This window comes from Vespa crabro, chromosome 4, assembly GCF_910589235.1.
Source record: "Vespa crabro chromosome 4, iyVesCrab1.2, whole genome shotgun sequence".
Lineage (NCBI taxonomy): Eukaryota > Metazoa > Arthropoda > Insecta > Hymenoptera > Vespidae > Vespa > Vespa crabro.
In genome coordinates, this window is record NC_060958.1 from 11,063,599 (window position 1) to 11,080,612 (window position 17,014).

At 30.0% G+C, this 17,014-nt stretch overlaps 3 protein-coding genes across 10 annotated transcripts; 1 reads left to right on the forward strand and 2 right to left on the reverse strand.

Annotated features, from left to right (window-relative positions):
* Positions 1–4,285: 4,285 nt before the first annotated feature.
* On the reverse strand, positions 4,286–6,887 carry LOC124423505 (myb-like protein Q). 2 transcript variants are annotated; one of them, XM_046961281.1, is made up of 4 exons: positions 6,838–6,887; positions 5,841–6,082; positions 5,493–5,759; positions 4,286–5,399 (listed from the first exon to the last, which is right to left on the reverse strand). In XM_046961281.1, the coding sequence occupies exons 1-4, from the start codon at positions 6,841–6,843 to the stop codon at positions 5,207–5,209; spliced, it is 708 nt and encodes a 235-aa protein (XP_046817237.1). In that variant the 5' UTR covers positions 6,844–6,887; the 3' UTR covers positions 4,286–5,206. The 2 variants fall into 2 exon arrangements, with proteins under 2 accessions (XP_046817237.1, XP_046817235.1); XM_046961279.1 differs by having other exon boundaries at positions 6,282–6,849.
* A 74-nt stretch (positions 6,888–6,961) lies between these two features.
* On the forward strand, positions 6,962–10,494 carry LOC124423504 (calcium release-activated calcium channel protein 1-like). 2 transcript variants are annotated; one of them, XM_046961278.1, is made up of 3 exons: positions 7,850–8,598; positions 8,689–8,999; positions 9,598–10,494. In XM_046961278.1, exons 1-3 carry the CDS (start codon positions 8,316–8,318, stop codon positions 10,087–10,089), a joined length of 1,086 nt encoding a protein of 361 aa, XP_046817234.1. In that variant the 5' UTR covers positions 7,850–8,315; the 3' UTR covers positions 10,090–10,494. The 2 variants fall into 2 exon arrangements, with proteins under 2 accessions (XP_046817233.1, XP_046817234.1); XM_046961277.1 differs by having other exon boundaries at positions 6,962–8,999.
* Positions 10,495–13,284: 2,790 nt separating this feature from the next.
* LOC124423489 (signal peptide peptidase-like 3) lies at positions 13,285–16,767 on the reverse strand. 6 transcript variants are annotated; one of them, XM_046961254.1, is made up of 7 exons: positions 16,395–16,767; positions 15,714–15,779; positions 15,477–15,597; positions 15,089–15,393; positions 14,657–15,000; positions 14,084–14,509; positions 13,285–13,944 (listed from the first exon to the last, which is right to left on the reverse strand). In XM_046961254.1, exons 3-7 carry the CDS (start codon positions 15,503–15,505, stop codon positions 13,876–13,878), a joined length of 1,173 nt encoding a protein of 390 aa, XP_046817210.1. In that variant the 5' UTR covers positions 15,506–15,597; positions 15,714–15,779; positions 16,395–16,767; the 3' UTR covers positions 13,285–13,875. The 6 variants fall into 6 exon arrangements, with proteins under 6 accessions (XP_046817210.1, XP_046817208.1, XP_046817209.1 ...); XM_046961252.1 differs by having other exon boundaries at positions 15,477–15,613; XM_046961253.1 differs by having other exon boundaries at positions 15,477–15,625.
* Positions 16,768–17,014: the final 247 nt, after the last annotated feature.

Below are 17,014 nucleotides of genomic sequence, written 5' to 3' on the forward strand. Positions count from 1 at the left end.
TTTAATTCGTGTACTAATCAAATCAGAAACTGTAACGACAAATTATCATTCAGAAACTGTAACGACAAAATTTTATTCGAAATAATAAGATATAAAAGAAAATCTTTACACAATTATTGGTAGCCTAAGAAAAATTTTAATTAGTATATTAATTGCTGAAAATCCTGAGCTAAAAATTAATTAATTTAATTATCTAGGTTTACGGACTATGACTCTACAAGTCTCTTTGTTTTTTTAGCAATTATTCTACTCGACTTTTCTCTTTTTCAAAAGCAACGACTTTATAGAGACTTCTCTTTTATCAATTCAAATTAATAAAATATTTAATTAATATTTATTTAAAAATATATAGCAAATCCTTGGATGTTCCCTTTTTACAAGCGAATATTTTTATTATTATAAGAAAATCATGCACAGTTACGCTTGTAATCCAGATACTATCCATCGCGAATATCTTCTTGTTCATTTTTTATTAAAATTTCTGGGTAACGATTCTCTGATATTAACGTTTAAAAAAAATATTTAAAAGCGAATTAAAATATTCCAAATTTGTAATAATTATAAACGCGTTTTAACAAGAAGAACTTATCCTGATCTAAAAAATAAATGAAAAAATAAAAAATCATTCACGAGTAAATCATCGAAGAAATTTACTCGTGGTCATTCAATGCTCTTCTAATAATTAATTACAACCAATCACTCGTGTCAATTTGGACCTTTCGTCCTTGACATGATTGAGTGATCAGAGGGATTTAAAAATTCACTCACTACTTAAGAAGTTCTGCGATGGCTCCAAAACACTCGTTCACAGTTGAAGTAGAAATTGAGGATGGATGATTCTTTAAAATTAAGTAGGCCGACATCGAAGTGGATTAAGATCCTCTTCAAGGATGCACTGATTCTATTACGCGATAAATATTTTTAAACGAACGGTCACTGAATTTACTTCGCGAAACTCTACTGTCTTTTATAAATACAGTCTATGTGACTGTTAAAAAAGCAAAACATATTGCTGAATAAACACTGATACTAACGATTGCATTGCACGCAATCGATGCATTGCTTTAATAATTGAAAAACTATCGGAAGTATTAATATTTAAGTTTTCGCGTTTAGAAATAACGATTATCGATGTGCACTGGTCGGAGTGCAAAGGGAAACTAACTCGGTTATTGTCAAAGTTAATCAAAGGACCGTTTATATTAATATTTTACAAGGCCAACAATCCCGAGATAAAATTTTAAAGTGTAGAAATTTTAAATTATAATTATTTTAAGTCCGACGAGTTTCTCCGTCTTTTTAATGTTTAAACGAATCTACTATTGTTTAAATATTTATTTATTGTGCTCCACGTACATTAAAGACTGTTTAATTAATTGAAAATTATCAAAAATATTAATTTATAAGTTTTCGCGATTAGAAATAGAGAGTATCGATGTTCACTGGTCGGAGTGTAAAAGGAAACTAACTCGCGAACTGTCAAAGTTAATAGAAGGGCTGTTTATGTTTATATTGTACAAGGCCAACAAACGCGAGATAAAATTTTGAAGTATCGAAACTATATTAAAATTATTTTAAGTCTGGCGCGAGTTTCTTTCTTTATAATGTTTAAACGAATGTACTATTGTTTAAATATTAGTTTATAGCACACCGTGTATATTAGAGATTGTTTAATTAATTGAAAATTATCAAAAATATTAATTTATATGTTTTCGCGATTAGAAATAGGGAGTATCGATGTGCACTGGTCGGAGTGTAAAAGGAAACTAACTCACGAACTGTCAAAGTTAATCAAAGGACCGTTTATGTTTATATTCCACAAGGCCAACAAACGCGAGATAAAATTTTGAAGTATCGAAACTATATTAAAATTATTTTAAGTCTGGCGCGAGTTTCTTTCTTTATAATGTTTAAACGAATGTACTATTGTTTAAATATTAGTTTATAGCACACCGTGTATATTAGAGATTGTTTAAATAATTGAAAAACTATCGAAAGTATTAATCTTTAAGTTTTCGCGTTTAGAAAGAACGATTATCGATGTGCACTGGTCGGAGTGCAAAGGGAAACTAACTCGGTTATTGTTAAAGCTAATCAAAGGACCGTTTATGTTTATATTGCACAAAGCCAACAAACCCGAGATAAAATTTTAAAGAGTAGAAATTTTAAATGATTATTATTTTATGTCTGTCGCGAGTTTCTTTCTTTATAATGTTTAAACGAATTTATTATTGTTTAAATATTAGTTTATTGCACACCGTGTACATTAGAGATTGTTTAATTAATTGAAAATTATCAAAAATATTAATTTATATGTTTTCGCGATTAGAAATAGAGAGTATCGATGTTCACTGGTCGAAGCGTAAAAGGAAACTAACTCGCGAACTGCCAAAGTTAACAGAAGGGCTATTTATGTTTATATTTTACAAGGCCAACAATCCCGAGATAAAATTTTAAAGTGTAGAAATTTTAAATTATAATTATTTTAAGTCCGACGAGTTTTTCTGTCTTTTTAATGTTTAAACGAATGTACTATTGTTTAAATATTTATTTATTGTGCTCCACGTACATTAAAGACTGTTTAATTAATTGAAAATTATCAAAAATATTAATTTATAAGTTTTCGCGATTAGAAATAGGGAGTATCGATGTTCACTGGTCGGAGTGTAAAAGGAAACTAACTCGCGAACTGTCAAAGTTAATAGAAGGGCTGTTTATGTTTATATTGTACAAGGCCAACAACCGCGAGATAAAATTTTGAAGTATCGAAACTTTATATTAAAATTATTTTAAGTCTGTCGCGAGTTTCTTTCTTAATAATGTTTAAACGAATGTACTATTGTTTAAATATTAGTTTATAGCACACCGTGTATATTAGAGATTGTTTAAATAATTGAAAAACTATCGAAAGTATTAATCTTTAACTTTTCGCGTTTAGAAAGAACGATTATCGATGTGCACTGGTCGGAGTGCAAAGGGAAACTAACTCGGTTATTGTCAAAGTTAATCAAAGGACCGTTTATGTTTATATTGCATAAGGCCAACAATCCCGAGATAAAATTTTTAAGTGTAGGAATTTTAATTATAATTATTTTAAGTCCAACTAGTTTTCCCGTCTTTTTAATGTTTAAACGAATCTACTATTGTTTAAATATTTATTTATTGTGCTCCGCGTACATTAAAGACTGTTTAATTAATTGAAAATTATCAAAAATATTAATTTATAAGTTTTCGCGATTAGAAATAGAGAGTATCGATGTTCGCTGGTCGGAGTGCAAAAGGAAACTAACTCGCGAAATGTCAAAGTTAATAGAAGGACTGTTTATGTTTATATTTCACAAGGCCAACAATCCCAAGATTAAAATTTTAGTGCTAGAGTTTTATATTATAATTATATTAAATCTGACGCTCGTTATCGTTTTTTTAATTATTAACCGAATGTACAATTGTTTAAATATTAGTTTATTATATGCCGCGTACATGCGAGATTGTTTAAATAATTGAAAAATTACTGAAAGTATTAATTTAGTATGTTCGCGTTTAGAAAGAACGATTATCGATGTACTCTGGTCGGAATGCAAAAGGAAACTGACACGATACTTGCCAAAGTTAAGAAAGAGCGCATTTATGTTTACTTTGCACAAGGCCAATAATCCCAAGATTAAAATCTTAAAGTGTTAGAAATTTATATTAAAATTATTCTAAATCTCACGCCCGTTATCGTATTTTTATTTATTAAACGAATGTACATTTGTTTAAATATTAGTTTATTATACTCTGTATACTTTACAGATTGTTTAAATATTTATAAATCACCGAAAGTGTTAATTTATAATTTTTCATGTTTAGAAAGAGAGCTCTTATGTGCACTCGTCGATAGACAACAGAAAACTAACTCTCTAATCGTCAAAGTTATTGAAAAGATCGTTTATGTTTATATTTCGGAAGGCGTAGAAGAATACCATTCTTTATCACGCCTTTTTTTCAAAGAAACTAATGCTTTTTCAAAAATTCAGAAAAGATATGTCCTAGATTATACCTTCGTCTTTAAAATGAAACTTTGTTCATCAAAATCGATCAAGAATTACGGCTGTTCTCATTAATGGCATAAATCATTATAGTACCAGGGTTAGTGAACAGCCTTAGACATTCTATTGATTGTCGGACCGTTTCACTGCTTATCAACAAGTTTTTTACTGTTGATAAAAAATGACATTGCGTGCGAATTGTTCTGAGTTCATTGATGAGTGTCGATTGATCGTGTATAAATTAATTCGCTTGCGGATGCAAATAAATTGATATATTCTTTATTCTATTACATTATTTTACTTCCTCTTATAAGTAGCCGCCGTTATACTTTTATTATAGTATATAACTAATATGTATTATATATATATATATATATATATATATTGTATATATATATATATATATTTGCACACGCTCACACAACTTTTTATTTATCCTGTATGGCAAATTAAGTCAACAAATTTGAATCAAGAGATCACACTTTTTTTAACTTATTTATTTTATCACTAATATTTGCATATAGGAATACTATTAAAATATTGTATAATATGATAGATGTAATAAAATTAAGACAAAGAATACAATATGATAGAGCTGAATATCTATAATGTATGAATGACTAACATAAAATTCTATCGCGTATTTTATCTAACGTTCAACTTGGTTTTATTATATCTGTAATTGCATGGAAATTAATTAATAAGCAAGGAACAAACAAATGGTATTTATTTTCAAAGGAACTATGTATTAAGAGATATGTTTACTGCGTTTGTTAAGATGAAACAGACCATATCATACTTCGATTTTTTCATTTCAAAAATTTATGCAAAACTCTTAAATGAATATGAACTATTAACCATAATATGCGCGTGTATATGTAATTATAAAAGGTGTGTAGAAAATGAGATAATAAGAACCAAAGAGACAAAGATAAAAAAAAATAATGCTAGTCATGTAACTGCATCACTTATTTTATCACAATAAGTAATCAACGATGTAGTTGAAACTCAAATTATCTTATTGTATAAACATACACTCTTTTGTTTATTTAAACAAGAGCAATTAATCGCATATAGTCAAGTTCAACAATGAACCTTAATTAAAATTTTTTACAGAGCTAAAAATATGCTCTGATGCATTAGTTTGTTCAAAATTTAGAAATATTTAAATATATTTTTCATAATTCCATTGGTTCAAATGAACTTGTTTGATTTAAATCAGGTATACCATCGCTATTATTATTGTTGTTGTTGTTATTATTATTGTCATCTGACGTATTTGGAACTGGCGTTGGAGTATCTCTTGTAGGTAAAATACGAAGATGTTTACTTGGTGGTTCCCAAAGAACTAATGCCATGGAGGGCCTCTCCCTAAAAAACAGTAATACATAAATTACAACTATTCTAATATCTATACATTCATATATCAATGATATGTAAATATCTATCTTATAGTAAATTTACAATTTGGATAGAAGAGTCGATGGAAGAATGGATTCTTGCTGTATTCGTTTCAATTCCTCGGATAAAATTAATCTTGGACTCTTTAAATTATCAGTATCAACGACATTAGCAGTTTCCATATCCATCCCTACATTGGATTTTTCAAGTGGAGTATTTGCTGTTGATGTAGATGGTACAGGATCTTGCGAATGATAAGTAGAACTGATATGTAAATCTTGAAAATGTGCAGCCATTTTTTCTTCGGTTATTAATTGTTTTGTCTTTCTGCTGTTAGATCAACAAATTATTCATATTAATTTATTTGTACAATAAATCTCTTATTCAAGAGATAATAAAATGAAAATTTACATGTCAAGTAAATCTGGAGTCTCTAATTTTCTTTTCTGATGTAGGTTAGATGTAACATTTTGTTCACCGGTAAATCTGATCAATTCAGATTGTTGTACCGATGGTACACTCCAAGGTATAGATAAAGGTAATACTTGGGGCATTTGTGTCCAAGAACCTACTTGCTGAGAAGTACCTTGTTGTATTATCATGTGTTGAAATATCGATGGTGGAGTATGCAGATGTGTACCTCCCATTGCATTCTGTTATAAAAAAAAAAAAAAAAAAAAAAAATTATTAGTAATTTACAAATATCTATACTTCATGAATTTTCATTAATTTATAACAAACATAAATGTATAAAAATGAAATTCGAAATATGATATTTCTATCTATAATTTAAAAATAAATAATACAAGTTAGTTATTCTAAAGGCTTCCTTGAATATGATAGGTTACTTACTGTCATTTGGAATAACAAAGTGAAAAATTTTAATTTTTATGTTCCGAGTTTAATTTTATAGCGATGACGTATACAAAATATGAGCTTGAATTAAAATTATTATTGGAAAATAATCTTGAAGATTAAAAATTATAAAGAAGAACAATAGGAAATCTGAATTTATCTTCCACTTCGTTTCACAGAGACGCTAACCTTCACAAGTTATTTGTAAGGTTATATCAATAATGTCAGATGATATAAATGTGTTAAAACATTAAAGGAAAATATAATTGTAAACAACAATAAAAAGACGCTTAAATGTTGTCCCCTCTGTTATTGTCCGAGTATAACCTTCGCTTGCATTGCTATATAAATTTCACTTTTCTCGAAAGATCGTCTAACTACTAGCAATTTGTTGTCGTTCTCTCTTCTACGACGTTTTCTAAATAAATAATTTTTGATAAAAATGCGTTCAGTTACTTTAACGCTTTGCATACACACGGTTAAAGTAAAAACTGTTCACAAAACTTTGAGAATAAATAATTTGATGATTATTGCGTTACTTTGACATACATACAGTCATATATTAGAAACGTAATGTACGTTCAACATTTCGACTCGGATTACATTGACCAGTGTTGCCAACCTAAATTTATAAATATTTTAAACGATTAGAAATACAAAAATTCCCGCCAATAAACAGCTACCTCAAATATATTAATCCGAGGAATCAAATTTCATTTTTTTTTAATTTTGTACATACAGATTTCCTTTTTAAATATCAATATCGTTAATGATCATTAATTTTTTTAATAGATATAACTATCATTAATGACTTCTTGTGTATCATGTTGCATGAATTGATGACGTTATGTATACGCGCAATAAGCTTCTATTTCGAAAGTGCTAAAATGCATTCGAGCAAATAATCAAATATTACGTTTCAAATATTACGTACAATTTCACAAGGACAAATAAACTGTGAACTTTAAGTTTAACTCAAGCTACGTTCATGTAATTCGACCGATGAATTATATTTTTTATTTAACTTTAATTGTACGCAATTCTCGTTTCACGTGTGGCAATCAAATCTTTCAGTTAATAGAAAAAGAAATTTTTGCAGAATGGCACGATATGGAAATGGAATTTTGAAGCATTACAAAATATTGCAGGCTTGTAATTAACCTGGAAAGACCTGTTTGCATAGCTAGCTTATTAAAGGTCAATGAATGCGAGTTATATGGAAATGCGCGAGACCTTTCCATTTGCATTTACATTTACGTGTATATTTACATAGTTCGAATTTCCATCGAAAATTCCTTTTAGAAAAATTTAATTGCTTATGTAAGTAATCTTTTCTAACAATGGAAAATTTTGGACGGATTTGAAAATCGTCCATGTTTTATTATCTTTATGATAGACGTTAAGAAATGATTCGTATTCTTCCATCGCACGAAAATTGAGCGATTACGTACGAATGTTCGTAACATAAATTACGGACAAAGCAATTCTCCTTCCATAAATAATAAAGCGATATTTTCTTCGAGCATGTATTTATCAACACGTGCTATTTACTTCGGGGTAGGTAGAAAACGCTTGGTTGGAATACAAACAGCCTTCGTTATTTTTTCTCTTTCTCTCTCCAGCTTTCTATCTCTATTTAAGTGAATCATATAAAAAATGACGTGAAAAATCTTAATGACGATGAATTTCCTTATGTAGACGTACATCTCGTCGGATTCGTCAAAATCGAATGAATAGTCGATTTCTATTTTTCATTTCTGAGGATAAAAGGATAAGAACGGAGGAGAGCGAAAAAGGAAGAGGAGGAGGAGGATCGGCGTACTCGGTTATTATGCGATCGACATAGCTTGAAAACGATTAATACTATTGTTATGATTCAGAGGTACATCATGACGTAGTATCCACTTCAGCGATCTGTCTGGTAGTCGCTCGCGAGGTAGTCGTAAAGATCCTCTCAGTTTGCGTCTGGATTGCGGCGAATTCACTACGAATAGAAATCTTTCGATAAAGTGATAGCGTGCGAAATGAATAATGTGCGAGAATTCAAAGTTAAAGGAAAATAACGTCATGTCGCAGGATAATTCGGAATCAATCGAATCGATTAAATCGAAAAGCGCGAGTCTCGATCATTTCGAAGACGAGAAGCGCGGGAAAAGTTGCGCGGATGAATTTATAGTCGGTAAATCGAATAAATCGACGCAAAGTGATATTACTCATTCAAATTGGAGACATTCTTATGGTCTCTCGCATAAATCTTATTACGGTGGATTGCAGCAACAACGTTCGACTTCTACGTTGCATTTGCCAAAGCACAGTCAGTATCAGATAAGCGAATCTAATTTTTCCACTTACAATCCGAAGAATAACACTTTTTGCTCGACCCAAAGCGAATTGATATTATCAGCTAGGAACAGAGCCAGCAAATATGTCACGTTGGACATGCGATCTAACGTTGTAGGAACTCCTCCCTCGCATCTTTATCTTCCTTCAAATTCAAACAATTACACACTTGGAGGTAGCGTACAACCGTGCAACACGTGTTGTTGCGCTTGCAACGGACCACAAAATTCTCAAACGAATGTACCTCTCGTTACATCTCCTTCGATTAATGAACATGATGGACCACAAAGCCTCTCCTGGAGGAGATTGCACATGAGCAGAGCAAAACTAAAGGCAACCGCGACAACGTCCGAACTTTTAAGTGGTTTCGCAATGGTGAGCTAAGATCGAATGGATAACACGAACATAGCTAGAATATAGCTATCCTTTCTTAACATTCTCATTTGTCATTTCTACGATGATCTCATAGTAAATCCCTCGTAATGATAGATTTTCGATTCATTTACCTTATATCATAGAAAATAGATATCGTTGAAAAATGTTACCACGAACAAAGTCTGCCTGCGATTACACAACGTTTCCTGAAAATCATTAAATCAACATCAACGACAATTCCATGTATGATCTTCAAGCTTGATCTCTGATTATGCAAGACAAACACAGCTTTCTTCTATATATTTTTGCGCGAGAATTATTTCACGTTGAAAATTCATCCTCCAATCGACTAATTAAAAAAAGATAGCGTTGTGCGATTAAACTTCTACTTAACAGCATCATAAAAAGATTGACGTTCACACCGTAATCGTATCGCAAACATCGTAAAAAAGGAAAAAAAAAAAAAAGTATAAATTTAAGAAATCAGAAATTGATAAAAAGTCAAAATATATCAAGGAATGTCATAAAGATATATTGCGTCTTTCTTAGTTACTTTTTCTTGACCGTACTAAATTTGTATATTATTTTTATGCTTCAGGTCGCAATGGTAGAACTACAAATAAATGATCCAACTGCGGTACCAGAATGGCTGTTTGTGATGTTTGCGGTTTGCACGACGGTATTAGTATCGGTGCACATCTTTGCTTTAATGATAAGCACATATCTTTTGCCGAACGTCGAAGCTATCAGTAAATTACAAATATCGCGTCTCATTACAGAATCCCCACACGAAAGAATGCGTGGCTTTATAGAATTGGCCTGGGCATTTTCAACGGTCTTAGGATTATTTTTATTTTTGGTCGAAGTAGCGATACTTTGTTGGGTCAAATTTTGGGATTATTCCTTCACCGCTGCTACTGCCAGTACTATTATAGTAATACCAGTACTTATAGTATTCGTAGCTTTTGCCGTCCATTTTTATCATTCTCTTGTTGTTTATAAGTGTGAAACATCGATATCGGATATAAAAGAATTAGAGAGTATAAAAAGAAATTTGGATAATGCAACGATAAATCATACTACGGTATAACGAATATAAATGGCAAGTTCATTACATTTTGAAAACAACGAAACTTTTTGGACATATTTACTCAAATATATATACCAAGTATATGTACAAGTTTTTGATAGAATAAGTTACATGTTCCTATTGGATATAATAATATCATCTTCGAGAACGATCATTTCTAAGCATAGTAGTGGTGAAGAAAATACACGTATAAGTCTGTTTAATAAACATTAATAAACATTTAATAAATTACTTATTAAACACAGCCACAAACGAAAATGGCTATCTATCGTTATATATAAAAACGTACATCGATGTACACGTCAGAATTAAAATTTGCAACGGGACAAATAGGCGCGCGTTTTTATTTCCTTTCTTCTTTGTTTTTTTCTTTTTTTTTTCTTTTTCTTTTTTTTTTTTTTTTTTGTAATATTTTAATTATATCTTACGGTATTTAATTCCTAATGCACGATTCAATTTTCAATTTTTCATTAAACATTTTTTTTCTTTGCCTATCATAAGTATGCATTCTTTTTTAATTTTTTGTTTGTTTTGGATTAAAAAAATCAAAGAATCATTTTGCGCCTTTGTTTTATATATATATATATATATGTATATATATGTATATATATATTTTTTTTTCTTTTTAAATTTACATAACGAACAGTATTTTTTGTCGATAAAATTTCAGACTTTGCACGAAATTCCATAGTAAATAATAATTATATCGCTGTCTTCCACGAAACTGAGGTTCGTTATATATAATTTAAATGCCTGACTACACATAACGCATTTTTCATTAACGTATCGTAAATTAAGTTGCGATTTAATCGATTTAACTTATAATATTAGATTTTTCTTCCTTCTTCTTTTATACAAAATAACATATTTATGAATGAAATTAATATCAGGATGAGAACAATGAAATATAAATACTGTTATATAAATGCATCTTCTGGATAAAGAAATTTCATAAGATTTCTATCTAATTGCAGAAACGTTTTCATTTATATATGTATGTATATCTGATGGCGCGATATTAATTATATTTTAAATGGTACTTAATTTAATCTAAAAATATGCTTCAATACATATCTTCAGAGATAGGATCTTACTTTTAAAAATGGGAAGATATTCGTGATGTAAATTTAAATATTCTTAGATTAATTATATATACAACTGAATGATTAATCTAAACCTTATCTTATATATAGATATTTTTTTCTTTTTTTTTTTTTTTGTTTTTTTTTTTTATCGTATTACACATAAGTGTTATCGATATATAGTATCAAAAAATCAAGTTCGAAAAATACTCGTAGAGAGAAATAAATTATTATCTATCGAGAACACGATTCGACTGAAGACAACGTACTTCGATAACGTATGATATATTATGATAAAAGGAAAACTTGTTTGTGCTATGGACAGGTAGATAAACAGAAAATAGGAAGTATCAGATAATATTACGCAAAAACTAAATAATTTATGTACCAAAAAGTGTATTTAATTTAAAATATTTTCACAACTAGACACTTTGGATCTATTGATAAAACACCATCAAAGAAGCAGATTGAGAATGGGAGTAATTTAATTCTAATACATACATTCAGCATGAAACTGAAATTAATGTTCACGATAAATCTTGACAATTTCCAAATGCTTTTATTTGCACGATGCTATTTAAAACGTTTTTCGTTCTAATTATTTCATTTGCATAATAACAAATAACGCGCATTGTATTTTTCTTTTTTTCTTTTTATTTTAAAACCACATATGTAAATCAGCATATGAGGAAAAAAATCAAATACTTTTTGGTTTATGTTGCTACTGTACAAAATAATTTATCACTTACTGCCACTGTTACTTTTTACGAACATAAGGAAGTACTGTTAGAACATATGAAGGTGCGCTCAGAAGAAAGCGTGCCGAATCGCTTGATACAATTATCAATATTGCAGATACATCGTACGCAAGTGCGCGAATAATAACCTACGTTAAAAAGGTTTGCAACATTCGCAACTGTTTTTGCAGACCTGCACGATTACCATGTATATTAACGCGATTGATCTAAACGCATCTTAACAATCTTGGCAAAAGTATGCTTATTATGAGAACATAAAATTATACTCTAGAATCATGATATACAAATAAATCTTTCTCTCAACATTTGTTACAATCTAATAACATAATATATATGTTTTAAAGAAATACAAGATGAGTTGTTACGTCATATACATTTGTTTTGCGTAATGTAAGTTCAATTGATAAACACTGATTATTTAATCTGTATGAAATCGCGAATTATTTGATCTGTTTATACTGTGTCATAGCATACTGTGTATTATATTATACTATTTTATACTATATTGTATTATACTGCATTAATGTAATATTATGTAGTATTATACTATGTCAACCTACTATGTTATAAATTGATGCAGGCAAAAGTTAAAGAAAATTTGTTCTTGAAAAATCTCTCGATAAATTGATTTTTATACACATTATTTTCAGTCTTGTCTTTAAATAAACATATAAAGTCTTTCAAGTATCCTATCCATAGCAAGTGCTTAGGAAGCTATTCAAAGAATTAATTTTTCTTTAAAATTGGGTATACTTCTTCGGAATAAAAACCCAAATATACAGTTCGTCTTTAATCATGTTATTTTCACATTGATTATTTTGCAATTCAATAATATTTTCAATTTTATTGTTCATCGAACAAGTAAGAAAATTCTATAAGTTAAGCTTATTCACAATGCCAAAGCGAACTGGAACTCTGAGTTTTTTAAATTATGAAAATGATATATTTACATAAACATTGCTTTTTCCTATACTAACCTAATTTCAAAGAAAGTCACAACCTACTCACACATATTCACTGAATTTAGAGTTAAATTTTCAAACAAATGTATATTAGTTTAATTATAAATCGGTGTTACGTACAATTCATTCGATGCTCCGTAAATAATAAATAAAAAATATTTTATGCAATCTTCTGCTGCTGAAGCATCAATATAGAGTGGAGTGACTATTAAGCATTTTTCATTTATATCCAGATCAATTACTTCAATGTTTTCAATTTGCACATACATTCTCGTAAAAATAGAAAAGAAAGAATAATAATAGTAATAATAATAATAATAATAATAATAATAATAATAATAATAATAATATTAATAATAATAATAATAATAATAATAATAATAATAATAATAATAATAATGATAATGATAATAATAATAATAGTAATAATAATAAAATTGAAACAAAAAGCAAGTAGAATTTGTTTTTCCAAATAATAATATTTATAGTTTAGCGTATCTAATAAATTTTAGAATACTTATTGTTTACTCTCAATTATCTACCACACATACTCTATTCATACTTGACACCAACATTTTAAGATATATGTAAAGAACGCTGACAAAATAGGAGTATTGGCTGGTATTTCGGAAATAAAAATTATTTCTTTCTTATTTTAATGTATAAAAAAATATATATATAAAAAAAGAAAGAAAAGAAAAGAAAAAAAATGATAACTTGTGCATAAACGGTACTCCACTCTTAATATTACTTTGTTCATGAAAATTAATTCTATAAGAGAAATTCTTAGGTGCACTATGTAATGTCCTGGTTAATATTCGAACATGTATTTGCTTTTTTATGAATCAATGATATTAAAAAACTGTGAATGTGTCATGTATGGAAAATCTTACTTACTTAAAATGATACTGACAAAGACCAGAACTAAAAATTTTAAATGACAATGAATCTTGTGTTATAATTTCTCAAGAGCCATGACTCTTGTCAAACTTCCATATATATAGAAGGTTGTTGAGATATGAATGGTTCACTCCACATCCGACGCAAATCCCCCTAAAACATTATGATTTAAATCTGAAGTATATATACGTATATATATATATGTATATATATATATATATATATATATATATAATATGCGAACTTATATTTTGCGATAAAACATGGAAAAAATTATGTGCTTAAAATGTACCTTTAAATAAGCCATTGTCAGTAGTGGCAGAAGGGTAAAGGGCACAAGATACAATAAGGCAGGCTGTGCAGCTTTGAACACCTCAGAGCTTACAGTAGCAGTGAGTAAACCAAGAAAATAGCCAATTAAGGAGCAATGAAAATAACTAATACGGTTGAAGTGTCGTGGTGGTGGAACTCCTGTTTCACAACCACCAGGCAAGAGCTGACTCTTTTTATATGCATCATATCTTAACACAAAGCAGAGTAAAAGACCTGGCATAACGATATCACCAAGACCTAGCATTGAAAAATGTCCCGCTTGATGCATCGAAGGAAACATCAGCTTTCCTGGTAGAGGAAGTTTTGGAGCCTCCCTAGCTACACCACCTAAGTGCAATCTTTTGGCGACAAGACTTACTGGATTATCAGCAGGTCTAGTTGCTACCTATGAAAAGTAATATCTAAAATTATATCTCTTTGGAAAACATTTGGAAAATTTATACTATTTGATTTGAGAAATCTATACTTCTCTGATTATGTAAAAATCATGCAAATTCGATTATTAAGATAAAATAATAACATAATGACTCACCTTAACCATTACGTTTGTACTAAATATATAAGATGAAAAGAAGACCCAGAAAACATCATAAATCAAAAGTCCAGTTAATAGCAAAGTAGATACTTTTAAACTTGGTAATCGAACAAATGCAATGAAGGCTACACAAAGGCCCATGCCCATTGCATCCATGAGTAACCAATGTCCTGTCAGTACCCATACACATACTATGCTCACACTGAGTGAAAATGAAAGTAATTCTGCTCCTGTAAATCTTCCACAAATGCCAAAGGATATTTTATTTCCATCTGTGCAGGGTCTAATTATATATTGACACATGGGTAGCAGAAGAAATGCCAAAGCAACTGTAGCTATGACTGTAAATATAAATAGTATATATATTCCATTATCATTCTATAATAACAGATGATGAACTTTTTTTGAGATAACTATTCATAAACTTACTGGCTGTACATATTGCTAAGAGCATTTGCATGCTATCAAAAAAGAAAAACATGACGAGTAGAGAAATGGAAGCACCAAGAGGTAGACAGAGAGCATGCATTGTATCTAAGGTTTGGATTCTTGCTCCGTTAGCACCACCTTTGTTTCCAGTACTACTATTACTCGACATTCCATTACGTTGCCTTTCTTTTTCTCTTTCTTTTGCTTCCTGTTCCATATTTAAGGATCGGAAACTGCCGTAGACTATCAGTAGAATTGAAATTAGGAAAGTGGATATCCTGGATGAATCCATTATAGAATAAGCCCTAAAAAGATATACAATCAGAATATACAGATCAACTAAATAAAGTTTTTAAGTGTTATGTCTTTGCAAAATAGTAAAACTGACCACTGATAGTCAACTTGATACGTGGCCATCTTTAGCAATGCTTGGCCGTAGCACACAGCGTTATGCTAAGACACTTTGTGTCATTTAGACGTCCTTTAATGTACTTTCCATTTGCACTAACCTATATCAGAGATCATCTGTAGATAAAACTATGAATTAATTAAAAAAAAAAAAAAAAACAATGTCACTTCTTTTGCCTTGTCGTACAGAAACTAAATCAAAAAAAAGAAAGCTTACCTATCGCATATCACATTAAACATTATTGGCAAACAGAGTTAGGCCACTTAAGACTTCAGTCATCACCTATATAGAAAACAATGAAAATAAATCATTTCTTTTGATATATAAAAAAGGACAAGAAGAAAAATATTAAAGAACACAATGAAGAAAGAATATATATGTATATATATATATATATCTGCCAGTTAAAATTATATAATATAGTTGTAGAATGAAAAACTAAAAAAAAATCTCAATGCACCCTGTTGAAAGTAAAACATTCTTAATGGCAAAATAAATAAGACAGCCATTTTACCATGTTGAAGAATGTTGTCATCGCCATTAATAATTAAAATCATTTTCAGGTAGGAGCAACGGTTGCTTCTATAATACACGGAAAGCAATAGTTTCTTTCGTCCACTTTCAAACTTTCGCTCACGACTCTTCGCGTTACCAAACCAAGCACAAGGTAACAAAATATTAAGACATCAAAACTTAAATTAGTGGCAGCTGCGAAGATTGATGTAAAAATGAATAGATCACTCGAATTCCCGTGTATCCTCGTTCGATCTCATCATTGTACGAGAGGGAAGCTCGATAAAATAGCGAAGTACATTCCGAACGGTGAACGTTCACCATTTTGGTAAACATACGGGTCACGTGACTGGCCCTGGCCCCAAGAGGTTGCTACTCCCTTACCCTAGATTGTATTTCGACTGGCGATTTTCCTCAATCCATCCACCTGTCTCTCACCTGACCGATGCGAAGTCTAGCCCATTCACGATTATTAATCATCACCTCACTCGTATGATAAACTTCCTATACGATTAAATCGCCGAAAAGTAAGTATAAATGTTTCGAGAGCGCGTAGAAGAAAAAGCGCGATTAATACCGCACGATCGGTCAACCAGCACAGTCAACTGCATAGGTCAACCATTCGTGACTGCTGCCGACTGCTGGCGACTGCTTGACAGGCGCAGGTCCGCCAGAACGCGCGTCCACTGGATATGTCTCTAAAATTTACTCTTTACTTTCAACAATACTATTTTCTATTATGATTTATTCTATAAAACTAATACGCATATTTATTAATATCTTTTATAACTTAACGAGACAATATCTCTTTAAAAGATTCTAAAAACTTTTCCTTTCGTAAATCGTAAGGTCGTAAGATCGAATTCTTACGAAATAACATATTTATCGCTTTAGCGTATCTTTTATTCTATCAATCTGTTTTTTTTGTTTTCTTTTTTTGTTTTGTTTTTTCTTCTTTTCTCTTCTTTTTATCTGTCCTTTATAATAATTCTTTTCTCATGTAC

Excerpts from the sequence above, each read along its gene's own strand:
- LOC124423505 (XM_046961281.1), bottom strand. Across the intron at positions 5,760-5,840 it reads ACTCCAGATTTACTTGACAT|CAGAAAGACAAAACAATTAA; the intron begins GTAAATTTTCAT and ends TTGATCTAACAG. Across the intron at positions 5,400-5,492 it reads TCGACTCTTCTATCCAAATT|GGAGAGGCCCTCCATGGCAT; the intron begins GTAAATTTACTA and ends ACTGTTTTTTAG.
- LOC124423504 (XM_046961277.1), top strand. The coding sequence starts at position 8,316 with ATGTGCGAGAATTCAAAGTTAAAGGAAAATAACGTCATGTCGCAGGAT. Across the intron at positions 9,000-9,597 it reads TTTTAAGTGGTTTCGCAATG|GTCGCAATGGTAGAACTACA; the intron begins GTGAGCTAAGAT and ends TTTATGCTTCAG.
- LOC124423489 (XM_046961254.1), bottom strand. The coding sequence starts at position 15,505 with ATGGCCACGTATCAAGTTGACTATCAGTG. Across the intron at positions 15,001-15,088 it reads CTTAGCAATATGTACAGCCA|TCATAGCTACAGTTGCTTTG; the intron begins GTAAGTTTATGA and ends TTATATTTACAG. Across the intron at positions 14,510-14,656 it reads GTACAAACGTAATGGTTAAG|GTAGCAACTAGACCTGCTGA; the intron begins GTGAGTCATTAT and ends TACTTTTCATAG.